At 43.2% G+C, this 27,508-nt stretch overlaps 1 protein-coding gene across 2 annotated transcripts in view; it reads right to left on the bottom strand.

Moving 5' to 3' along the window:
• Positions 1–27,508, bottom strand: part of TAF1 (TATA-box binding protein associated factor 1) — a 298,119-nt gene that overhangs the window by 159,535 nt on the left and 111,076 nt on the right. For both annotated transcript variants that reach the window (XM_063937154.1, XM_063937155.1), the window contains exon 7: positions 26,981–27,190. In XM_063937154.1, the coding sequence (XP_063793224.1) occupies positions 26,981–27,190 (210 nt within the window). The remainder of the gene's footprint in view (positions 1–26,980; positions 27,191–27,508) is intronic.

The raw sequence follows: 27,508 nt of genomic DNA, 5'->3' as shown, positions 1-27,508 counted from the left end.
TGAAAATGACTCCTGCAAACTGGAGTGCACCAAAAGACGCCACCCTCCTTCCTAGTAGTCGTCCAAATGCACCAAGATAGTCCGTGGATTGCGTACTAACTGTACGCGATGACGTACACTTTGTATTGTGTTCAGGCAGGGAAATCCGTTTATCCACGGAATCATTCCTATGCATGAATCATTTGTAACGGAATGAGGGTTGATTTCTTGAGGTTGACAATCCAACCGTGCTGAACGACGACATTGTACGTTAGTAATGCACGTTGCAGGAATAAGCGTTGATGAGCAGATCTCCAAAGTACGGAACTGTTATCCTTCTCAGGGATCTGAGATGAGCTATTATGACAGCTTTTACTTGTGACTACCTGAGGCGCCGATAAGAAGCCAAATGGTAGCATTTGAAAGTAAGAATGGATTTTTACAGAAAACCCTAAGTAGGCCTGTGTAAATACGAGATCCATCGTAATCCGGTATTACTGCGGATCCCAATCTGCAGTCACCGACTGCAAGTATTCCATGATGAATCTGTAGCAAGCAACGTACTGTCTGCAGGGTCAGTATCGGACTGACAGTCATCCAGTTTTGGAACTATCCCAAGCCGAAATATAACCGCGACTCGGGTGTTGACTGCGGTATCAAACTACTGAGACTACTATAGCCTGTGTCTCTGTAGCACCGCCGTCTTGTCCTCTGACCTACGCAGACCTGTCTTGCCAATGGCAATGATGGGAAACCGTCGACTGTATTTTTATAATCTGTGAATCCAACTCTGCGGATCCACCTAACAGTGGATGTCCACAACGGACGATCGGAGATGCTGGAACGCCATTATGGCATTGGCTTGTCAGTGGCGTAGATGTAAAGGCCACTGAAACTTGGATAGAGACCTCTCGAAGTAGGTGGCCGTGCCATAACCATAGTCTACCACATGTCCTGTAGCACGGCGGCGAATGGACCGAGTCGTAAAGACAATATCCTGAGTAGTTCTACTCAGGAATTTGCGTAGACAATGGTAGGAAATCAGATATTCCTGCGAAAAGCAGGTGTCCAAAACAGGACCAAACCTGTAGCCAGCGCAAGGTAATGCCTCTATTCTCGTTTGAAATCCGACATCGCCTGTTAAGAACGTAGCCAAAGTGGACGTTATGCCGCCACTAGTGAAGCTAAAAGGCGAGAACAAAAATGGCTGACGTCCACAGAAGCTGTAATCAGCGAGAAGTGGAAGGTGTTCTTCTTGTAGTGCAATGTGAACTGGAGTGCCATGCCCTACAGCCTTGTTAACCCAAACTCCCACCAAAGCAGGGCGAAACAACATCCCTACTGCTGTGTCCTGTAGTGTATGCTCCGACGGGTAATTAAACGTCGTAGACTGAAGCGGACAAGGGATAACAGTTGAGAACCTGACGGACTGGCCTGTTGATATGAGGACTGGTGGTGAATCGACCACAAACAATCCAGCTGAAACAATCATTTATAAGACAATAAGCATAATTTGTCCCCCCAGGCAGTACAAGCGCTCGCATCCCAAAGAGGAGCGGCAAGGGTCTGTCTGTGCAGTCGAATTTGTACAACACACTGTCTGACCAACTTTGCAGCTAAGCTGCTTATTTGACTTTGCATCAGACTTACTGCTCAAGTACACCAAGCAGTAAGTACAGACCCGTATCGTGACTTAGTACCCCGTAAGTAAAGTGTGTTTAATCTGCATTACAGTGCACGTGTGCTGTACAAAAACAACTAAAACTCCTAACACCACCCCGGCTCCTCCAGAGGCTGAGTGTTGTAGTGCAGCAACTTCCTGGGAAGAACCAGGAAGTTAAAATGGTGTCCGCCATGTGCTTACTGATTGCAAGAATAGATTGTAATGTTATCTGATACACCAATCTTCACGATATTATATATATATATATATATATATATATATATATATAAATAATTCGAACAGTTAGGTGCGGCACTCCAATGAATTCAACACCAGATAAATCGTTAAGTACAACGTTTCAATGCCCTCTTTAATACGGCATTTTCGTCAGGATATAAATACATATCAAACATACCTTAAATAGGGAACATCACCATGTGAGACGCCAAACGCCGTGGCGGGACCGCTCACCCGTCCAACGCACAGCGGAAATGACGTCATGACGCACTAAGAGAAAGCGTCAGACAGTGAATCTTAACAGACCCATCACCATAGCAACAAAAATAAACAGTGGACAGAAAACATATGGGCACAAATACATATCATATAAGCAATAGGTATTAATGAGCAACACGAAGACAAATAACACTTCACAGACCATATAACAGTAGCGGACTGTAAAGGTGTGCATAATCTAAATGGGCAAATAGAGACATAATCTAAAAAGACAACCTAGTAAGCAATGCAGCATGTGGAAAAAGGTATAGGCAATTTAAGGATTAGTAGCCAGAGTGGCAATACCGGACTGTTCATTGAGGCCCCTAGGTACTAAGGTGCCCAAACGAAAAATCCAGCGCGCCTCACATTGGAGCAATTTAAGACCACGGTTGCCACCCCGTAGAGACTGTGGCACATGGTCATTCATCCTATATTTAAGAGTGGTCAAGTTGTGGGCTGCTGATGCAAAATGTCTCGCAACAGGTTGATCACTGTTACTAGAGATCAACGCAGCCTTAATAGCTGACTGGTGGGCAGCCATACGCTCCTTAAATGGGCGTTCAGTTTTGCCTATATAGGACAAGCTACACGGGCAGATGATTTGGTAAACAGTGAATTTAGAGTTACAAGTGAGTCTATGTCTAATATGCAAAACTTTACCAGTATGTGGGTGGTGAAAGGTATCGCCAGGGATTAGGAATTTACACGTGACACAAGTGCAACGTATGCATCCCAATTTGCCCCTATAGTACTAGGAGTAGGTTCTGAAATATCCGCTTTAACTAGAATGTCGCGGATATTACGACCGCGTTTATAACATGCCATCAGATTAGTATTAGACAAATTACAATCCGGATCTGATGTAATAATCGGCCAAAGGTTTTTAGAAATTTTGTTTATAGGGCCACTAGCTGTAGTAAATTGTGTTACCCAGGGAAGAACCTTTTTATTGTAGACCCCTCGGGCAGCCGCCCAAGAAGAGCCCACTTTCCTCGTGGAATGGGCTTTACAGATTTAGGATGCGGCAGTCCAGCCGCAGAATGTGCAAGTTGAATCGTACTACAGATCCAGCGAGCAATAGACTGCTTTGAAGCAGGAGCACCCAGCTTGTTGGGCGCATACAGGATAAATAGCGAGTCAGTTTTCCTGACTCCAGCCGTCCTGGAAACGTAGATTTTCAGGGCCCTGACTACGTCCAGTAACTTGGAATCCTCCAAGTCCTTAGTAGCCGCAGGCACCACAATAGGTTGGTTCAAATGAAAAGCAGATACCACCTTAGGAAGAAATTGGGGACGAGTCCTCAATTCTGCCCTATCCATATGGAAAATCAGATAAGGGCTTTTACATGACAAAGCCGCCAATTCTGACACACGCCTGGCCGAAGCCAAGGCCAACAGCATGACCACTTTCCACGTGAGATATTTTAGTTCCACGGTTTTAAGTGGCTCAAACCAATGTGACTTAAGGAAATCCAACACCACGTTGAGATCCCAAGGTGCCACTGGAGGCACAAAAGGGGGCTGAATATGCAGCACACCTTTAACAAACATCTGAACTTCAGGCAGTGAAGCCAGTTCTTTTTGGAAGAAAATCTGGACCTTAATGGAACCTAATTTGAGGCCCATAGTCACCCCTGACTGTAGGAAGTGCAGAAATCGACCCAGCTGAAATTCCTCCGTTGGGGCCCTTCTGGCCTCACACCACGCAACATATTTTCGCCATATGCGGTGATAATGGTTTGCGGTCACCTCCTTCCTAGCTTTAATCAGCGTAGGGATGACCTCCTCCGGAATGCCCTTTTCCTTCAGGATCCGGCGTTCAACCGCCATGCCGTCAAACGCAGTCGCGGTAAGTCTTGGAACAGACAGGGTCCCTGCTGCAGCAGGTCATGTCTGAGCGGCAGAGGCCATGGGTTCTCTGAGATCATTTCTAGAAGTTCTGGGTACCAAGCTCTTCTTGGCCAATCCGGAACCACAAGTATAGTTCTTACTCCTCTCCTTATTATTCTCAGTACCTTGGGTATGAGAGGCAGAGGAGGGAACACATAAACCGACTGGTACACCCACGGTGTCACTAGAGCGTCCACAGCTATCGCCTGAGGGTCCCTTGACCTGGCGCAATATCTTTTTAGCTTTTTGTTGAGGCGGGACGCCATCATGTCCACCTGTGGCCTTTCCCAACGGTGTACAATCATTTGGAAGACTTCTGGATGAAGTCCCCACTCTCCCGGGTGGAGGTCGTGCCTGCTGAGGAAGTCTGCTTCCCAGTTGTCCACTCCCGGAATGAACACTGCTGACAGTGCTAACACATTATTTTCCGCCCATCGGAGAATCCTTGTGGCTTCTGCCATCGCCATCCTGCTTCTTGTGCCGTCCTGACGATTTACATGGGCGACCGCCGTGATGTTGTCTGACTGTATCAGCACCGGCTGGTGTTGAAGCAGGGGTCTTGCCCGACTTAGGGCATTGTAAATGGCCCTTAGTTCCAGAATATTTATGTGTAGGGAAGTCTCCTGACTTGTCCATAGTCCTTGGAAGTTTCTTCCCTGTGTGACTGCCCCCCAACCTCGAAGGCTGGCATCCGTGGTCACCAGGATCCAGTCCTGTATGCCGAATCTGCGGCCCTCTAGAAGATGAGCACTCTGCAGCCACCACAGTAGCGACACCCTGGCCCTTGGAGACAGGGTTATCAGCCGATGCATCTGAAGATGCGACCCGGACCACTTGTCCAACAGATCCCACTGAAAGATCCTTGCATGGAACCTTCCGAAAGGAATTGCTTCGTAAGAAGCCACCATCTTTCCCAGGACTCGCATGCAGTGGTGCACCGACACCTGTTTTGGTTTTAGGAGGTCTCTGACTAGAGACGAGAACTCCTTGGCCTTCTCCTCCGGGAGAAACACTTTTTTCTGTTCTGTGTCCAGAACCATCCCCAGGAACAGTAGACGCGTTGTAGGAACCAGCTGCGACTTTGGAATATTCAGGATCCAGCCGTGCTGTTGTAGCACTTCCCGAGCTAGTGCTACTCCGATCAACAACTGTTCCCTGGACCTCGCCTTTATAAGGAGATCGTCCAAGTACGGGATAATTAAAACTCCCTTTTTCCGAAGGAGTATCATCATTTCGGCCATTACCTTGGTAAATACCCTCGGTGCCGTGGACAGACCAAACGGCAACGTCTGGAATTGGTAATGACAGTCCTGTACCACAAATCTGAGGTACTCCTGGTGAGGAGGGTAAATGGGGACATGCAGGTAAGCATCCTTGATGTCCAGTGACACCATGTAATCCCCCTCGTCCAGGCTTGCAATCACCTCTCTGAGCGATTCCATCTTGAACTTGAACCTTCTTATATAAGTGTTCAAAGATTTTAAATTTAAAATGGGTCTTAACGAACCGTCCGGTTTCGGTACCACAAACATTGTGGAATAGTAACCCCGTCCTTGTTGAAGGAGGGGTACCTTGATTATCACCTGCTGAGAATACAGCTTGTGAATCGCCTCCAGCACTGCCTACCTGTCCGGGGGAGCTGTCGGCAAGGCAGATTTGAGGAAACGGCGAGGGGGAGACGTCTCGAATTCCAGCTTGTACCCCTGAGATACTACCTGTAGAATCCAGGGATCCACCCGTGAACGAGCCCACTGGTTACTGAAGTTCTTGAGACGGGCCCCCACCGTACCTGGCTCCGCCTGTGGAGCCCCAGCGTCATGCGGTGGACTTAGAGGAAGCGGGGGAGGACTTTTGTTCCTGGGAACTGGCTGTATGTTGCAGCTTTTTCCCTCTACCTCTGCCTCTGGGCAGAAAGGACGCGCCTCTAACCCGCTTACCTTTCTGGGGCCGAAAGGACTGTATAGATTCAGGGGAAAGGGAAAAGGGAACGGAATCCTCCGCACTGGACTCTTGTACAATTAATGATGCTAATAGTAATCTAGTATAGTTCCCCAATTTTATTATTTTGAATCAATTGACAATGTTATGTGGGGGTGCAGCCATAGACCATGGGCTAGAAGAGAAACACTGGAAAGAAAAGGATTGTCTCTTTGTTGGCGCACTATGAGAAGAAGAATAATGAATATTTAAAATTTAACTTTTAATTCCATATAGTTAAAATACCTGACAAGGTGAAATATCATGAGACAAAATTATAAACATTACACAAAAATAAAATAATAACAAATCCTACTATGTGTCTTTATTGTGTCCATACAATTTATAGTGCTTGACTGTGTGCAACTATAGCCAAAACCTGATCACAGGTAAATAACTGCTCACGTAAACCCTCATTCATTCGGATATCTTTATTAATTCCAATCTAAAGAGAGGGATATAATACTGTAATCAGCAGTCCCTGCTTTGTATGGTTAAAGGCTTTATTCCATGTTCATACTCGTGCATGTGTGAGAAGAACCAAAATTATGTCAGCTCTACATACAGTGATACTCAGCAGTTGTTACTCAATACAGCCTAAATACTTTGCTGATTGAATTTGTCAGGGGGGTTCATTTATATCTCCTAATTGTGGCTGTTCTATTAAGGTCTCAAAAAATAGCAGCAGTAAATAGTTTTAGAGCCGCGTCACATTCATTACAGCAATTGTCACTTAGATTGCCGGTTTCCATACATTTAGTTAAGTCGTCACCAGTATTCTGCCAAATCTATTTATTATGTATGGTGTCCTGCTGTAATACAGTCCTAGAGCTGCTCCTCTATTTATTGGTTACACTCAGTGACCTTATCAGAGATATGCTTCCACCATAAGGATAAATGTCAGCTGTCCGCTGTGTATATTTATGACACAAAATTTCCCACAGCCTAAATATTCTGCTGACTAAATTATTCAGTGGTTCATTTATATCTTTCTTTTGTGGCTGTGCTATTGCTTTCTCACAAAATAGCAACAATAAATGGTTATTATAGTATTGCTACATTAATTATAACAGTTGCCACTTAAACTGCAGGTCTCTGTTTACTTTATTGGGATATCCCTAGTGAGCTGCCGTGTTTATTTATTATATATAGTATCCTGCAAGGAATGTACACAACCACCTTTGACAAAAGTGTTAATTGGGTCACATTAGTTCTCACTGTTGACTAGGTGTAACTGATCTGCTATGTGCATTAATTATACACATTTCCCACACTATATGACATAATGTGCTTGCGTACTATGATGGTCTAATTTAGCCACATGTGTTCATGCTGAACGGCTCCGGATTGAGATTCTGCCTCAAGAACACTATAGCTGTTTGGTTAATAACTCTATATATCTATATATGTATACTGTTAATTTCCCAATTTTATTGCTACCTACTAATGAGTAAGCATAGGCTGTTCACTGTATTTGCTAACTATACACGGTTCTCTTAGTCATTAAGAGGCTGTATCTGCATAATGGACTGATTGCATTCTATCAGGTTTGTTCTATCTGATAAGCTTAAGGTCTGGTTCTTTCATATGCTGAGCACAATGGCCCCTCTATTAAACGAACATAACCTGTAATGACCTATCAATGAACTATCAACCCATCCATGGACCTGACTAAGATGAATGCACTGCACCTAATGTCTAGGAATTACTATGGTAAATTCCGCAATATACACACATTTTTAAACATTCATTAAATTATTTTTGACACATAGCAAGTGAGCTGGCGTCCTGGCGCCGCTCTGAAATGCCCACGTGCACGTTTCACTTCCGCTTCGTCAGGGCTAACCCGATCGCCCTGCTCGGAGACGTTAAGACGGCTGAACGGACCAATCGCGACGCAGTTTGGCTGTCATGTGACTGTTCATTTAGAGACACTAAAACGTATCCCTACTCCTCCGTCAGCACCTGATTATGCAACAGCCTTTGATGTAATGAATGTTCCGTTGTGGGTTACTTGTGTGAGTCCTATCTAAGGTCTGGGCATTAAAAGTAATAGTTGTGTAACCTCCCATGCAGGACCATTTCACGTGTCCCCCTCTCCTCCATACTTGATCAAATTAATAAAAATGATATCTAAAAATTCAAATACTGTTATACAAGTTGGTCACTATAAATTGCAATAAGAGAAAAATATCTATCATGTGATTATACGGTGAACATTATCTTAAATTCATTGCCGGATGATAGCCCAACGGATTTTTTTCTTTTGCTTACATTATGATCAAAAAAGGGGAAATTTTACAGATGGATCAACAATCCATACTAGTGCATTAGGCGCAGTATATGTTACTTCCTATATGGAATCCTTCAGTTATTATAATAGTTGTAATTGATTCCAGATATAGTCTCATGAATTAAATCAGATGATAATTGCGGATAAACATGTATGTCCATGGTTATAGACCCTAAGAGTATACAGTAATAATTTTTATGATGTGTGTATAACTGTAAATGAAATCCATGATGAGAATTGTGAAATAAATTCGGAATAAACGTGAAGAATGTGATGTGTGAGATCATTATTTTGAATGATACCCCTGTTAAGTGTATATGCCCGTGAATGTTGAAAATATTATGATAGTTGTGGAATTACTAAATGTTCTGCCATATGTGCAAATAATGAAAAACAATGATTGTGAATAGTGAGTGTGATGTGAACCATAATTCTAAAGTCTTGTATGTGTGTGTGTAATTCTTAATGATACGTGAGCAAATCATACAAACATGGTGAAAAATCAAATACTGTGAATCAGGTAATAAAATAAAAACGTGAAAAGAGCTACAACCTACAGTCTATGTATGTGTGTGTATGGTGTGTGTGAAGAACATCTCTTCGTGCTCTATGTGAATACTGTACTCAACTGTAATTTTATGACATGATATTAGTATTGGAAGAAATTTTTCGATTATGCATCTGTGTACTTCATCTATTACCTATGAGAAGATATTGATGTTCCAGAGGTTACTACTATCAGCCTGAATAGTTTGGATATATTTGTTGCGAAGTGCTAATATATAATGGGATATCTAATAATCTATCCAGACTCTAATATCAAGTGCACGCATTCCTCCTATGTGGGGATCCGAATTAAATTGGCCCAATTTCTGCAGCCATTTATACTAACACTAGACTGTCATGGTACCCATATGGGATGCCCTAAGTTATACCCAGTTCTCACTTCATGTGTAAAAACTTTTGTGATTAAGATCATGAAAATAATGATTCCATAATAAATTAGTTACACATCATAATGCCCACCTAACAAAAATCATAGTTCACATAACCAGAATGTAAAATTGGTGATGACGCTCGTATGTGCAGCAAATTCACTGCTATATTCACAAGAAAGGTAAGTAACTGTTGTTCTCATTCAGCCCTTTGGGATGTTGGCTTCCCATCAGAAATATCATCTTACTCTCAAATCTAAGGAGGTCCCCATCAATGTCACCCCCCCGAATGCCCTTACTAAAATGTTTCAATCCAAATGCTTGAAGGCCCTTCTGGGTCCCATTATGCTGGCGAAGAAAGTGGTTGGCTACAGGGGTCAGAGATTTAAATCTCAATTTGTCCTGTTTAGCATTCCTGATACTGCCAACATGCTCAAGTAGTCTAACCTTTAATGGTCTTATCGTCTTACCGATGTATACCATGTTGCAAGGGCAAGTTAGTTGGTATACAGCCCCAGAAGTTGTACAATCAATGTAGTTATCAATGTGCCACTTTCTGCCATACCTATCCTGATAGTCAGTTTTAGGGATCATATACTGACAGGCTTTGCATTGCCTGCAGCAATAAGAGCCTGTTTTATGATGGATTGGTTTCTTTTGTGATGATAGGTGACTCTTAACCAGTATATCCTTGAGGTTACGAGACCTCCTCCAGCTGGTTTGTACTTTTTCAGGTAGAATTTCCTTGAGATCATTATCCGTTCGTAAAACCGACCAGTACTTCTGCAGGATAGTGTTGATTTCACGCCATTTGTTATTAAAGGTGCCGATAAATCTCACTGGTTCTTCCTTTGGGATTTTGACCTTGGGGACAAGTAAGGATTCTCTGGGATAGGTTTTAATATCCCTTTTTGCTGATTTAATAGTCCTTTTGCTATAGCCTCTCTGCTTCAGTCTTTCTACCAATTGTTGTTCTCTCACAGAAAAGCTGATATGATCTGAGCAGTTCCTTTTGGTGCGTAACAGTTCACCTTTAGGAATCCCCTTAATAGTTGCCGGTAAGTGTGAACTAGACGAATGTAGGATACTATTCGTGGCCGTATTTTATCGGAATACATCAGTTGAAATTGACCCATCATCCTCAATTCTTATCGTCAGGTCTAAAAAATTAATTGTTTCCTGACTCATTTCCCCCGTAAGTTTCAGGTTCATGACATTCTTATTGAGGATGGATATAAATTCTTCCAAAAGGATTTGATCGCCGTCCCACAAAATGAGGACGTCATCAATATATCTCAGGTAGATTATGATGTGTTCGGTGTACTTTTCATGACCTTCTTGGAAAACAATTTCCCTCTCCCACCATCCCAGGTAGAGGCCAGCATATGTGGGGGCACAAGCCGTCCCCATAGCTGTGCCCCTAACCTGGAGATAGTACCGGTCATTACATGTGAAGTAGTTTTTAGTAAGTATGAACTTCAATAGGGAGAGAAGAAACGTATTAAAATCGTGCTTTATGCACATATCCAAGAAAAACTTGACTGCCTCTAACCCTCTCTCATGGTTAATGCTAGTGTACAAGCTCTCAATGTCATATGTTGCTAAACATGTGCCAGGGGTGACTGTGATGTTTTGAAGTCTCGTTAGGACATCCATTGTGTCCCTAACGTAGGAAGGTAAAGAAATCACAAATTGTCGTAGATGTTGATCAACATAAATACTTGCTTTCTCGGTGAGACTGCCTACGCCAGAGACAATGGGCCTCCCTGGTGGTGTGATCTCATTTTTATGGACTTTTGGGAGCAGGTACAATGTTGGTATGATCGGTTTTTCATTCTTCAAAAAATCATAATCCCTTCTGGGAATAATACCTTGGGTCAATGCTTGTAGGATGATATCATGGTACTGTGCTTGAAAGTCCAGAGTCGGGTTAAAGATCAAGGGTTTATAACACGACCGGTCTCTCAGTTGTTTATTCAATTCCTTAATGTACATAGTCCTTGGCCACAATACTATATTGCCCCCCCATATCCGAGGGCTTGATAATAGTATCCTGCCATTGGGAGATGTCTTTTAAGGCAGATCTCTCATCCTGGGACAAATTGTCACTGTATGGTTGTTGAAAATGGTATTCTTTAAAGAGAATGTCTAAGTCTCTGGATACTAATTCCTGATAGACCCGGACGGGAGGACAGATCTTATCATCCGGAAAGAATGTGGATTTCTTTTTGATCTTGGTCGCATCAAAGGGTTGTAATGTGTGAGGGTGGGGGTCTCTTGGGCTCTCAGTGTCAAGTTCCTCTAGCATTTCTACCATACTCAGATCTTCTGCAGTTAATGTAGTGGTGGTGGATGGAAGTTCATTTTGCAAAGAGGTGAGATCACAATAGGCCTCCCTATTCTTATAGAATTTTTTCAAAAGGATTTTCCTTGTGAATAGATGGAGGTCCTTCTCACACTCAAAACGATCTGGTTTATTGGTGGGCGAGAAGGAAAGTCACTTAGACAATAAAGAAGTTTGGGTGGGTGTAAGGACTCGCTCTGTCAGATTGATGATACGTAAACTGTCTGATGTCACTTCCGATATTTCCTCCTCTCTCTGGGTTCTTCTCTCCAGTCGCGCATATCGCGCTTTCTTCTTTCCCCCCTTCCCCCTCCTGGTCTTACACTTTCTTTCCCTATATCCTCATTGGTTTCTCTGGGGGTTCTCTCTAAAAAAAGAGGAGGAAAACTTTCTGCCCCATTCTCTATTGGACATACTGGAGGTCCCTTCCCCTTCTGAAGAGTCAATATCTGATGTTGTATAGTTGTTGTAATTTTGTTCCCTCACATTATACAGCTTCCAACTGTATGCCTTATTCTGCGCGAAATCTGTGATGTCTCTGTGCAGCTTCCTACGTTTTCTTTCTATAATAACCTTCTCAAAGTCCTCAATCTCTTTTTTATACTTATTGTATGTGATTTGAAACTTGTCCATGGACTCAAATTTCTTAAGTTTGTCTCCCAATGTCATGATTTCTTGCGTGTATTTATTAAGAAGGATTTCGTCATGCTTAATAAGGATCTTAATCAGGTCCTTTGAGCACTGAGTTAGAGTATTTTCCCATTCCTTCTGTAAATCTGTATTGGCTAGTTCAAAAGCCGGAAAAACTTTGGGTCTTAATCCTCGTGGTGTCACATTGTTTTTAATATAGCTGTCAAAAGCGGTCTTGTTCCACCATGTTTTACTCTGTTTTATGAGGATTTGTTTCAGCGAATAAAGGTCATCCCTCCAGTCTTTATTGAGTGGATCATTAGATATCAGATCTTCATTCAACAAAATATCTACACCATTGATTAACTTCTCTCGCCTATCATCTAGGTCCTTAGTCAAATTAAATGTTGCCATACTCACTGCAGGGTGTTAATCGGGTTGACACTAAATTAATTGGAGAAATTATATATATTCAATCAAATCTTTACCAACCACCGTTGGTGCCGTGCTGGAGAAAAAGAAAGGTTGGATAACCAACCAATACCACATGTATAGATTCAGGGGAAAGGGAAAAGGGAACGGAATCCTCCGCACTGGACTCTTGTACAATTAATGATGCTAATAGTAATCTAGTATAGTTCCCCAATTTTATTATTTTGAATCAATTGACAATGTTATGTGGGGGTGCCGCCATAGACCATGGGCTAGAAGAGAAACACTGGAAAGAAAAGGATTGTCTCTTTGTTGGCGCACTATGAGAAGAAGAATAATGAATATTTAAAATTTAACTTTTAATTCCATATAGTTAAAATACCTGACAAGGTGAAATATCATGAGACAAAATTATAAACATTACACAAAAATAAAATAATAACAAATCCTACTATGTGTCTTTATTGTGTCCATACAATTTATAGTGCTTGACTGTGTGCAACTATAGCCAAAACCTGATCACAGGTAAATAACTGCTCACGTAAACCCTCATTCATTCGGATATCTTTATTAATTCCAATCTAAAGAGAGGGATATAATACTGTAATCAGCAGTCCCTGCTTTGTATGGTTTAAGGCTTTATTCCATGTTCATACTCGTGCATGTGTGAGAAGAACCAAAATTATGTCAGCTCTACATACAGTGATACTCAGCAGTTGTTACTCAATACAGCCTAAATACTTTGCTGATTGAATTTGTCAGGGGGGTTCATTTATATCTCCTAATTGTGGCTGTTCTATTAAGGTCTCAAAAAATAGCAGCAGTAAATAGTTTTAGAGCCGCGTCACATTCATTACAGCAATTGTCACTTAGATTGCCGGTTTCCATACATTTAGTTAAGTCGTCACCAGTATTCTGCCAAATCTATTTATTATGTATGGTGTCCTGCTGTAATACAGTCCTAGAGCTGCTCCTCTATTTATTGGTTACACTTAGTGACCTTATCAGAGATATGCTTCCACCATAAGGATAAATGTCAGCTGTCCGCTGTGTATATTTATGACACAAGATTTCCCACAGCCTAAATATTCTGCTGACTAAATTATTCGGTGGTTCATTTATATCTTTCTTTTGTGGCTGTGCTATTGCTTTCTCACAAAATAGCAACAATAAATGGTTATTATAGTATTGCTACATTAATTATAACAGTTGCCACTTAAACTGCAGGTCTCTGTTTACTTTATTGGGATATCCCTAGTGAGCTGCCGTGTTTATTTATTATATATAGTATCCTGCAAGGAATGTACACAACCACCTTTGACAAAAGTGTTAATTGGGTCACATTAGTTCTCACTGTTGACTAGGTGTAACTGATCTGCTATGTGCATTAATTATACACATTTCCCACACTATATGACATAATGTGCTTGCGTACTATGATGGTCTAATTTAGCCACATGTGTTCATGCTGAACGGCTCCGGATTGAGATTCTGCCTCAAGAACACTATAGCTGTTTGGTTAATAACTCTATATATCTATATATGTATACTGTTAATTTCCCAATTTTATTGCTACCTACTAATGAGTAAGCATAGGCTGTTCACTGTATTTGCTAACTATACACGGTTCTCTTAGTCATTAAGAGGCTGTATCTGCATAATGGACTGATTGCATTCTATCAGGTTTGTTCTATCTGATAAGCTTAAGGTCTGGTTCTTTCATATGCTGAGCACAATGGCCCCTCTATTAAACGAACATAACCTGTAATGACCTAACAATGAACTATCAACCCATCCATGGACCTGACTAAGATGAATGCACTGCACCTAATGTCTAGGAATTACTATGGTAAATTCCGCAATATACACACATTTTTAAACATTCATTAAATTATTTTTGACACATAGCAAGTGAGCTGGCGTCCTGGCGCCGCTCTGAAACGCCCACGTGCACGTTTCACTTTCGCTTCGTCAGGGCTAACCCGATCGCCCTGCTCGGAGACGTTAAGACGGCTGAACGGACCAATCGCGACGCAGTTTGGCTGTCATGTGACTGTTCATTTAGAGACACTAAAACGTATCCCTACTCCTCCGTCAGCACCTGATTATGCAACAGCCTTTGATGTAATGAATGTTCCGTTGTGGGTTACTTGTGTGAGTCATATCTAAGGTCTGGGCATTAAAAGTAATAGTTGTGTAACCTCCCATGCAGGACCATTTCATGTGTCCCCCTCTCCTCCATACTTGATCAAATTAATAAAAATGATATCTAAAAATTCAAATACTGTTATACAAGTTGGTCACTATAAATTGCAATAAGAGAAAAATATCTATCATGTGATTATACGGTGAACATTATCTTAAATTCATTGCCGGATGATAGCCCAACGGAATTTTTTCTTTTGCTTACATTATGATCAAAAAAGGGGAAATTTTACAGATGGATCAACAATCCATACTAGTGCATTAGGCGCAGTATATGTTACTTCCTATATGGAATCCTTCAGTTATTATAATAGTTGTAATTGATTCCAGATATAGTCTCATGAATTAAATCAGATGATAATTGCGGATAAACATGTATGTCCATGGTTATAGACCCTAAGAGTATACAGTAATAATTTTTTTTTTCCGTTGGGCTATCATCCGGCAATGAATTTAAGATAATGTTCACCGTATAATCACATGATAGATATTTTTCTCTTATTGCAATTTATAGTGACCAACTTGTATAACAGTATTTGAATTTTTAGATATCAATTTTATTAATTTGATCAAGTATGGAGGAGAGGGGGACACGTGAAATGGTCCTGCATGGGAGGTTACACAACTATTACTTTTAATGCCCAGACCTTAGATAGGACTCACACAAGTAACCCACAACGGAACATTCATTACATCAAAGGCTGTTGCATAATCAGGTGCTGACGGAGGAGTAGGGATACGTTTTAGTGTTTCTAAATGAACAGTCACATGACAGCCAAACTGCGTCGCGTTTGGTCCGTTCAGCCGTCTTAACGTCTCCGAGCAGGGCGATCGGGTTAGCCCTGACGAAGCGAAAGTGAAACGTGCACGTGGGCGTTTCAGAGCGGCGCCAGGACGCCAGCTCACTTGCTATGTGTCAAAAATAATTTAATGAATGTTTAAAAATATGTGTGTATATTGCGGAATTTACCATAGTAATTCCTAGACATTAGGTGCAGTGCATTCAACTTAGTCAGGTCCATGGATGGGTTGATAGTTCATTGATAGGTCATTACAGGTTATGTTCGTTTAATAGAGGGGCCATTGTGCTCAGCATATGAAAGAACCAGACCTTAAGCTTATCAGATAGAACAAACCTGATAGAATGCAATCAGTCCATTATGCAGATACAGCCTCTTAATGACTAAGAGAACCGTGTATAGTTAGCAAATACAGTGAACAGCCTATGCTTACTCATTAGTAGGTAGCAATAAAATTGGGAAATTAACAGTATACATATATAGATATATAGAGTTATTAACCAAACAGCTATAGTGTTCTTGAGGCAGAATCTCAATCCGGAGCCGTTCAGCATGAACACATGTGGCTAAATTAGACCATCATAGTACGCAAGCACATTATGTCATATTGTGTGGGAAATGTGTATAATTAATGCACATAGCAGATCAGTTACACCTAGTCAACAGTGAGAACTAATGTGACCCAATTAACACTTTTGTCAAAGGTGGTTGTGTACATTCCTTGCAGGATACTATATATAATAAATAAACACAGCAGCTCACTAGGGATATCCCAATAAAGTAAACAGAGACCTGCAGTTTAAGTGGCAACTGTTATAATTAATGTAGCAATACTATAATAACCATTTATTGTTGCTATTTTGTGAGAAAGCAATAGCACAGCCACAAAAGATATAAATGAACCACCACGAATAATTTAGTCAGCAGAATATTTAGGCTGTGGGAAATTTTGTGTCATAAATATACACAGCGGACAGCTGACATTTATCCTTATGGTGGAAGCATATCTCTGATAAGGTCACTAAGTGTAACCAATAAATAGAGGAGCAGCTCTAGGACTGTATTACAGCAGGACACCATACATAATAAATAGATTTGGCAGAATACTGGTGACGACTTAACTAAATGTATGGAAACCGGCAATCTAAGTGACAATTGCTGTAATGAATGTGACGCGGCTCTAAAACTATTTACTGCTGCTATTTTTTGAGACCTTAATAGAACAGCCACAATTAGGAGATATAAATGAACCCCCCTGACAAATTCAATCAGCAAAGTATTTAGGCTGTATTGAGTAACAACTGCTGAGTATCACTGTATGTAGAGCTGACATAATTTGGTTCTTCTCACACATGCACGAGTATGAACATGGAATAAAGCCTTAAACCATACAAAGCAGGGACTGCTGATTACAGTATTATATCCCTCTCTTTAGATTGGAATTAATAAAGATATCCGAATGAATGAGGGTTTACGTGAGCAGTTATTTACCTGTGATCAGGTTTTGGCTATAGTTGCACACAGTCAAGCACTATAAATTGTATGGACACAATAAAGACACATAGTAGGATTTGTTATTATTTTATTTTTGTGTAATGTTTATAATTTTGTCTCATGATATTTCACCTTGTCAGGTATTTTAACTATATGGAATTAAAAGTTAAATTTTAAATATTCATTATTCTTCTTCTCATAGTGCGCCAACAAAGAGACAATCCTTTTCTTTCCAGTGTTTCTCGCCGAAAGGACTGTACCTGATAATACGGTGCTTTCTTTGGCTGTGAGGGAACATGGGGTAAAATTGCTGACTTCCCAGCTGTTGCTGTGGAAACGAGGTCCGAGAAACCATCCCCAAACAACTCCTCACCCTTGTAAGGCAAAAATTCCATGTGCCTTTTAGAATCTGCATCTCCTGTCCACTGCCGAGTCCACAATCCTCTCCTGGCAGAAATGGACATTGCGTTTTTTTTAGATGCCAGCCGGCAAATATCCCTCTGTGCATCTCTCATGTATAAGACAGCGTCTTTAATATGCTCTACGGTTAGCAATATAGTGTCCCTGTCTAGGGTATCAATGTTTTCCGACAGGGAATCTGACCACGCAGCTGCAGCACTGCACATCCATGCTGAAGCAATAGCCGGTCTCAGTATAATTCCTGAGTGTGTATTTACAGACTTCAGGATAACCTCCTGCTTCCTATCAGCAGGTTCCTTTAGGGCGGCCGTGTCCGGAGACGGTAGTGCCACCTTCTTTGATAGGCGTGTGAGCGCTTTATCCACCCTAGGGGATGTCTCCCAACGTGACCTGTCCTCTGGCGGGAAAGGGTACGCCATTAGTAACTTTTTAGAAATTACCAGTTTCTTAATCGGGGGAAGCCCACGCTTCTTCACATACTTCATTTAATTCATCAGAAGGGGGAAAAACCACTGGTAGTTTTTTCTCCCCAAACAATACCCTTTTTTGTGGTACCTGGGGTAGTATCAGAAATGTGCAACACATTCTTCACTGCCGTAATCATGTAACGGGTGGCTCTATTGGAATGTACACTAGTCTCATCATCGTCGACACTGGAGTCAGTATCCGTCTCGACATCTGTGTCTGCCATCTGAGGTAGCGGGCGTTTTAGAGCCCCTGATGGCTTTTGAGACGCCTGGGCAGGCACGAGCTGAGAAGCCAGCTGTCCCACATCTGCTATGTCGTCAAACCTTTTATGTAAGGAGTTGACACTGTCACGTAATTCCTTCCACATGTCCATCCATTCAGGTGTCGACCCCGCAGGGGGTGATATCACATTTATCGGCCCCTGCTCCGCCTCCACATAAGCCTCATCAAACATGTCGACACAGCCGTACCGACACACCGCACACACACAGGGAATGCTCTCAACGAGGACAGGACCGCACAAAGTCCTTTGGGGAGACAGAGAGAGAGTATGCCAGCACACACCAGAGCGCTATATAATGCAGGGATACACACTACACAAGTGATTTTTCCCTATAGCAGCTATATATATATTATATGCGCCTAAATTTAGTGCCTCCCCTCTCTTTTTTACCCTATGTAGTCTGGAAACTGCAGGGGAGAGCCTTGGGAGCGTCCTTCCAGCGGAGCTGTGAGGGAAAATGGCGCCAGTGTGCTGAGGGAGATAGCCCCGCCCCTTTTCCGGCGGACTTGTCCCGCTTTTTAAATGTATATTTGGCAGGGGTATTTTACACATATATAGTCTTTATGACTATATTATGTGGTATTTGCCAGCAAGGTACTCTTATTGCAGCCCAGGGCGCCCCCCCCCCCCCCCAGCGCCCTGCACCCATCAGTGACCGGAGTATATGGTGTGCATGGGGAGCAATGGCGCACAGCTGCAGTGCTGTGCGCTACCTTGATGAAGACCGAAGTCTTCTGCCGCCGATTTCCAGGAACGTCTTCTTGCTTCTGGCTCTGTAAGGGGGACGACGGCGCGGCTCCAGGACCGGACGACCGAGGCTGGGCCTGTGTTCGATCCCTCTGGAGCTAATGGTGTCCAGTAGCCTAGAAGCCCAAGCTAGCTGCAAGCAGGTAGGTTCGCTTCTCTCCCCTTAGTCCCACGTAGCAGTGAGTCTGTTGCCAGCAGATCTCACTGAAAATAAAAAACCTAAAATATACTTTCTTTTCTAGGAGCTCAGGAGAGCCCCTAGTGTGCATCCAGCTCGGCCGGGCACAAAATTCTAACTGAGGTCTGGAGGAGGGGCATAGAGGGAGGAGCCAGTGCACACCAGGTAGTCCTAAATCTTTCTTAGTTGTGCCCAGTCTCCTGCGGAGCCGCTATTCCCCATGGTCCTTACGGAGTTCCCAGCATCCACTAGGACGCCAGAGAAATATATATATATATATATATACACATACATATATATATATATATACACCCAATCAGCAGACCTGTGTAAATATATATGTATATTACACCCATATACACACATCCAGATATATATATCCAGATAGATATATATATATATATATATATATATATATATATATATAACTATATTATATTGCCCAGCAGTCATATTATTGTGAACCCCTCACAGGATTAATAGCCTGAGCTGTTTGCTGCCTAAACGCAGCTTAGTTATTGGGGCCTCCCTGCGGGCATTCCTCCCCCCCTCTGTCCTGCAGCGTTGGACCGCGGCAGCTATGAGAGCTGTCCGCGGTTATGAAGTTGCAGACTTCCCCCCACCGCTCCCCCCTGGATCTCCGACTATTCGGAGCCGGGGAGCGGTGGAAGCAGGGACGGGAAGCGGCGGGACTTGAGCGGCTTGCCGGAGACTGGGGAGCGGATGAAAGAGCGGGCCGCGGCAGTAGCTGTCCGCGGCCAGCTCGCCCGCTTCTCCACTCCAGAGCCGTGTGAACCGAGGGAGGAGGGCGGCATGTGTGCAGATGCCGGAGATGCGGGGAGCGGCCCTGCGGCAGAGCCGGGGACCGCTCGCTGGCTCCCGCTGCAAGCGCTCAGCAGCGCCGGATTCTTACACTGGCCGGCGGGTAGGGAGCGCGGCTAGGGTGCGCTGGGGAGCGACGAGTGGCAAGCAGCAGGTGTTGTATAACAAACACATAATACATTTTAAATAAAATACAGTCCCCACATAGAGCGTAATAAACAGGAATAGAAAGTAAGTGAGCGGCGGCAGTGAGCTGCCTAACCGCTCAGCACCTGCACCACTCGTGGAGGCCATGACGGAGCTTCTCTGCCAAGCTCCGTCCTGCATCCTTGTGCAGCCTGAGGCTGCAGTCAGCTCTGCTGATTTTTGTCAATGGCAGGGCTCTTTTCATAGGCACCGGCAGACCATCTGCTGCCCTTCTGCAGCACCAGCGTTCCCGGACCCACGCTTTTTGATAAGCTGGGAAGGGATCGGGTAGAAAAAATTAAAAATAATCTTGTTTGAAGAGTCTAAGGATATCCTGTCCACTTGTACCTTCCGACTAGAGGCACAGAAAAATACTGAAGTCTCTATGGGAGTATGGAGGGGGTGACCAGTTACTAATTTAAATATTTAAATGTGCCATTTCCGGCTACGCCCCCTCCATATCCCAAGAGTACTCCAGTGACCCCTAGGGGATGAAAAAGAAATGACTGCTGATTAGTAGCGTCCTCCAGGGGGAGCTTTAACACATCCTGTATGGTCAATATGAGGGGTTCGATACCCTGTGTAGGGGTGGAATCCCCATTAATGGGAACCCCATCATCCCCATCCACCTGTACATCATCATCAGAATCTGATAAAATTGCAGGTAAAGCAAATTTTTGTGCACCTGTAGTAGACAGCGGGCGATGGGAAGCATCAGCCTCGGCAGTTAGGCTAGCTACTGCTTGTTGCAGTTCTTGTGTTTTGTTGGCATTGGCAGTGAGCTGAGAGGACATATCAGACATCATAGTTTTTATTATAGCCTCCAGCCAGGAAGACTCTCCCTCATGTTATCAGCATTTTGGGATGACTGACTACACTGCTCTCAGGATATGGAGCCCGATGAAATAGGGGAGAATCTGGCATTACATACATTGCATTTATTTATTACCAGTTATTTATATAGCGCACACATATTCCGCAGCGCTTTACAGAGAATACTTGCCCATTCACATCAGTCCCTGCCCCAGTGGAGCTTACAATCTATAGTCCCTACCACATGTACACACACACACACACACACAGACATTCACGCTAGGGTTATTTTTGTAGGGAGCCAATTAACCTACCAGTATATTTTTGGATTGTGGGAGGAAACCAGAGTACCCGGAGGAAACCCACGCAAGTACGGGGAGAATATACAAATGCATGACTTCTGTTTCATCATAATGAAATACAGAAACAATGCACATACAACACAGACTGAATACAATACAAGCCTGCCCTAATGCATGTGAGAGGAGACACAGAAGAGAGGACAACAGCGCACCCAACGCTGTACAGCCCCAGTGAGACAGTCAGCGTTTTATGTAGTAATATATAACAGTTATACTGCTGTACAGAAAATTCCCCAGAGGAATGTTAACTGTGCACTAATAGCGGCTCTCCCCCTCTACACCCGGTACCAGTGATCCTGTGACCATTTGGAGGAGCTGTATGAGGCTGCTGCTGCTTATGCAGAGGAAGGCGCCAAAATGCCGCTGAGCCCGCTCTGATGTAGCTCTGCCCCCCGCTATGGCGCCAGAGCTACTAATAAGTTTTATACTGGCTATGTCTCCATAGGCTGTGTAGCCTCACATAAATGCTTGGTACAACACACCTCCCGCCAGTCTCACGCAGGGGCACCCGCGGGTCCCCCCCTGGAGGGACCCATACGCCTCACCCACGCTTCAATGAACCAGGGCCCCCGGTTTGTACTCAACACAACGATCACCTTCAGGCTCTGTTAGGGGTGTGCGGCAAGCTGTGGCAGTGACAGCTAAGGCGCAGTGCCCCGCTGAACAAACAGCCCCTCAGGATGGTCATCCTGCAGAGGAGAAGCGGCTCGGCACCTCATGAGGCCGGTGACTGTCTCCCCCTCTAACTCCCACGGCGCAGGTATGCTGTTGCCTAAACAGTATACTGATAATGTCTATATTATCTTAGACCGCAAAGCTATACCTCTAAATACACTATTACCGTGGAGCCGCTATGGCCGCTAGACTGAATGCATATTTGCGTACAGAGTCCTGCACGTGGTACGCACTTGGCGTACACACGCCGCACTGAGTGTACGGTGAACACACAGCGAGCGCACACACAATTGATAACCTTTAAACCTTGTTAATGATATAATGTAATGATATGCTTACACTTTAAACCCTTAACAGTAAAGTACTGCAATGATGTTATACCTTTAAACCTTAAGTAGCGCTGGCGATACAAAGTACCCGCAGTGCGTACACCTTATCAATGCTATACACCTTATACAGATAAATCTACTTCAAAGCCCATGCAGGAAAGTGAAAACACAACACTGTTTCTGTAGTTGAAACCATAGGGTTCTAAGGCCACCGTGAATGGATTCCAAAAGATAAAACAATACAATTTATACACTACAGGCTAACAAGTAAATCTAAACAGAATAATGGCTACAGAGAATATACATACGTGAGAATGTTTCGCAAGCGCAACCCGAGCTCGGTCCTCCGCTAGTCATACAGATAGCATTTAGTCTTCTGACCGGCCAGGCAACAATGGTCCTTTTATACACAACATGCATACACAATACAATGGTCACTGTAATCTCATTGTTCATTGGACACAGAGATGTGTCTCCTCATTACAGAAAAGGTCATAGGTGGATTTGAAAGGGTGGGCGATGTCTTTCCTCAACTGCTCTAGTGGGTGGTATCCTCTGGATTCCCGCAACATATGTAATTTACAGTAAATACAGTTAATGTTCATAATCTACTTTTGTACATAACTATACGCAGGAACAAGCGACCTTTCTCTAACTAACACCGGAATGTTACCCTCAAAATACCTTACAGCTGGATACTAGACATCACCTTCCAACCTTTATCTGACCCTTCCTATCATGCAAAGGCGAATCTCTGTCCAGGAACTGTTTAAACTAGTAATACTCGCTGACATGGTCTAGGGGAACTATATCTAAAATGTACGCTATATGGGTTAAATATGTTATGTTCTAATAACACGCTTCACGCTCACAAACTCTACCGTAAATGCGCATACCACGCGCCAAGGCGCATGGCCGTGAAAGCTCCGTTACGCAAAGTGCGGATATGCGCACGCACGGCAGAGCGAGTGCGCGCGCAGCGGGCATGTGCATGGGGTTAGTACAAGGCATATGTATTACGATATTTTTCGACTTTGACAATACCTAAATAGGTAAAAGTTTAAATGAAATTGAAGAAAAACTCTGGAGCTTGCAGAGTGTGCATCCTCTCCTGAGGGCACTTTTTTCTAAACTGCTTGTGGGAGGGGGCATAGAGGGGAGGAGCCAGCACACCTAGTTGAAGAAATTTAAAGCGCACTGGCTCCTTTGGACCCGTCTATACCCATTGTACTAATCTGTCCCCAATATCCCTTATGGATGCTAGAGAAATACCCTTCCTGAAACCGGTCAAAAGGGAAAGTAAATTAGAAAGTCACTTCTATGCTTCAGAACAGGAGTTAAAGATCTATCACTCGTGGCATATTGCTGGATAAAACAAACTTCCAAGCCCTGGGCATGGACTGAACCACCCAGTCACACCATTAAAGACAGCCAAAGCAATATCAGATGAAGGAGAGTTTTTAGAATAAACAGATCTGGGGGTAGATTTACTAAAGCTTACGAAACAGGTAAGTGGTATCACTCAAATTCTATCATTTTCTAGAATGCAATTGAGAAGTGATAACTACAATCTAATTGGTTGCTATGGGCAACACCACCACTTGTTTGTTAAAGTGGTTTTACTAGATCTACCCCTGATCTTGAAGCCAAAACACCTTTAAAAAACCTCTGCCATGCCAAGAATGTCTGCAGACTATGACGTCCGTGGACAACCTTTTGCTACCTAAATCACAGACAGAGAGGAGGGGGGTGCAAATCCCCACCCCTAAATTCCCTTCTGCACACTGAAAATTACCTGTAACCATCCCTGAACCTATCTGGTAATAAAATTCAGAGAATTAGTCACAAATGTTTACAAACACATGTTTAGCTGCTGGCCACGTCACGGCTTCTCCGATACAGCAGTCCTAACCAACATAATAGCAGTGCCCACATAGGGCCATGTAATTTGTCACAGTAGGCCTCATGATAAAGGCTATTACTAAAACACTTCCAGACAGAGAGCTAACTTACCCAGGAGCCACCCCCAGGATCTCCCATTAGCACTACAAGGAATAGCATGCCTTCCAAATGCTGCTCCCATTCAATGCCTCTTGCACACAAGCAGACAAACAATTTGGCAGTTGCTCAATCATACCTCCAGGTATGATTGAGCAACTGCCAAATTGTTTGTCTGCTTGTGTGCAAGAGGCATTGAATGGGAGCAGCATTTGGAAGGCATGCTGTTCCTTGTAGTGCCAATGGGAGATCCTGGGGGTGGCTCCTGGGTAAGTTAGCTCTCTGTCTGGAAGTGTTTTAGTAATGGCCTTTATCATGAGGCCTACTGTGACAAATTTACATGACCCTATGTGGGCACTGCTATTATGTAGGTTAGGACTGCTGTATCGGAGAAGCTGTGACGTGGCCAGCAGCTAAACATGTGTTTGCAAACATTTGTGACTAATTCTCAGAATTTTATTACCAGATAGGTTCAGGGATGGTTACAGGTAATTTTCAGTGTGCAGAAGGGAATTTAGAGATGGGGATTTGCACCCCCCTACTCTCTGTCTGTTGTTTGTCTGTGACCCCTACCCCTTCCAGCACCTGATATATAATTATCTCCAGGTATGATTGAGCAACTGCCAAATTGTTTGGCTACCTAAATCACGCAAACACCACCCCCTTAACATTTCCAGGCACCCACAGCAAACAGGTAGGTCGGATGGAAGTTCCATAGGCTCAAGATTGCATCTACCAGAAACACTTTCATATCACTTGCACTGATTTTGAAGTGCTCCACTTTTTGGGACAACTGACATGACATCATTTTGATTTCATGCTTATCCCACCTGTTCACAATCTGCTGGAAGACATCAGGGTGGAGAGATCCGTAAATTCACTTTATGTTGTATTATCTGCTTCCCACTTTATGTTGTAATAAGCAGAACATTAATCTCCATCCATCACATAATCCTGACCAGGGCCTCCTTGGTGCTCACTTGATGATTTAGGTAAGCAACCGGCTGTGGTAGTGGACAACTAGTCCCAGGTGGAAACCAGTGAGCCCCGTAACGGTTGCTGCACCCTCACCTGAGTAATAAACACCCCTTTGGAGATGACAGATCAAGTGATAATGAGACTTGTTCCATTTCAAAATTAACTCAATACTATTAAATTAAATGACCTTCAAATAAAAATGACCCAATCTGACGGAACTGGGACAACCATGGTCCTTGCAGAGATAGAATTACATGCACCTAATACGTTTGGCCCTCCAGCTGATGTTGAACTACACATACCAGCATGCCTTGCTACAGTTTTGCTATTTGGCCATGCTAAAACTGTTGCAGGGCATGCTGGGATGTGTAGTTCAACAGCAGCTGGAGGGCCAAAGGTTCCCCATCCCTGCCCTAATAAGAACACCCTCTGGTAATGGATATCAAAACAGAAAACCTCAGAATGATACAAGGTTGGATTTCTATTAAAGAACAAACGTCAGACTAAGGTCTCAACAGTCTAAAGAACCTTGAGCTCTCTCCACAATAGCATGAAAGAGAAAAGTATGTTTCTATACCTTCAGCATGTTCTCAGTAACTGGGCCTTTAAGAATTTACATTTAAAATGTTATCAAAGCAAGTTGTTAGGCCTTCCATAGAACCATAAGAATTAACAGGGCAAGGAGGAACAGGTAAGCTACCATGGAACCTTCAGTGAATAAAATTAGAAACACTGAATGGTTCTGAAGCAGTAGAAGTGCAGCTTGCGATTTACCCATAATCATCAACATGTAGATTTCAAGAAATACCCAGATTTGCACAAGGTCCATACTGAAAAAGAGAAGGAACCCTCCCCCCACCCCCCAAAAAATAAAAAGATTGATATGCAGTGACCATTTGTCTGGATGGACGTTGCATATGGATGACTCCTGAAGTCCACCTTCATTCTACTCACTGCTGGGAACCATCCCATGACTACAGATTGCATACTAGTAACTCCTTCCCTCGTGACTTAATTTACTGACCAAAGTAAGTCCATTAGGACAAGTAAGATATTGGAGAAAAACCATGACTCCTCTCGGATGATTAGTGACATGGGTGATGACAGCAATATCAAGCAGCACTTCAATGTATCCCCAATTTACTGCTGACACTGCCTTGGGGTATTCCCATCTCTTCTGTGCTACCCCTATGGAGGCAGTCTGAAACCATATTGTGAAGCAATAACTTGTTTGCTGAGTGAACTCTTTCCACAACAGCACCCTTGATTACCTTCTCAAGATAAATCACTCCCGCTGGGCAATTGGGCAGAAGAAGAAAACGCCCTTGCCATGATCTAGGAAATATGGTTTAATATTAAATAAATAAATAAATGGTTCTTGAGCTCACCACCTCTTATGCAGGGCACAGGAATGGGAACAGAGGCAGAGCACTGGAATGGGTAGTTGTAGGCGGGAGGAATCAATTATTGTTTTTGTCTATTGACTTGCCCATAAGGGGCAACAATATACTCCCCTTACTGCAGGAGAAACATGAATACCTCAATACAATAGAAGATACAAGTACATAACTTTGTGACATACCTTCTCTTTAATTTCCTCTTCATCATGTTGTTCCTTCATCTTAAACCCATAGTCAAATCCACTGCCATCTTCTGGTACACCAAGCATATCATACCATAACTGAGCAGGCCCATACCGCCATTCCGCTACTCTGGGTTTCATATCCGCCACTTTATCTGTATCCCCAGTGGACTGCGAGAACTTGGATTCTACTGGAGCCATCATGGTAATCTGCATTAAAGAACATTTTTCAATCAGACACTTGACTGAGGAAGCCGCTGACACGTAATCCAGGCGAGGAAACGCGTCTTTTTGAATGGTGATCCTTATTACCTCTTGCCACTACACCACGTTTAAGAAACCTGCCTCATGACTGGGAGTATCGTATCTCATCTCCGAATAAGGCTTGATAAAAGGGTTGGAAGCACCAGAGCCGGGAGTGTAAAACCAATTACAGCCCAGGAGGAGGATGTGGTAATAGCTGCACACTAGAAAGTGACTTACATGGCCATGTATAATTAGCAATCGCTTTGCATGAATAATCCTGCT

The sequence above is a fragment of the Pseudophryne corroboree genome, chromosome 8, assembly GCF_028390025.1.
Source record: "Pseudophryne corroboree isolate aPseCor3 chromosome 8, aPseCor3.hap2, whole genome shotgun sequence".
NCBI lineage: Eukaryota > Metazoa > Chordata > Amphibia > Anura > Myobatrachidae > Pseudophryne > Pseudophryne corroboree.
The sequence above is the reverse complement of the archived record's forward strand: the minus strand, read 5'-3'. Positions and strand labels throughout refer to the sequence as shown.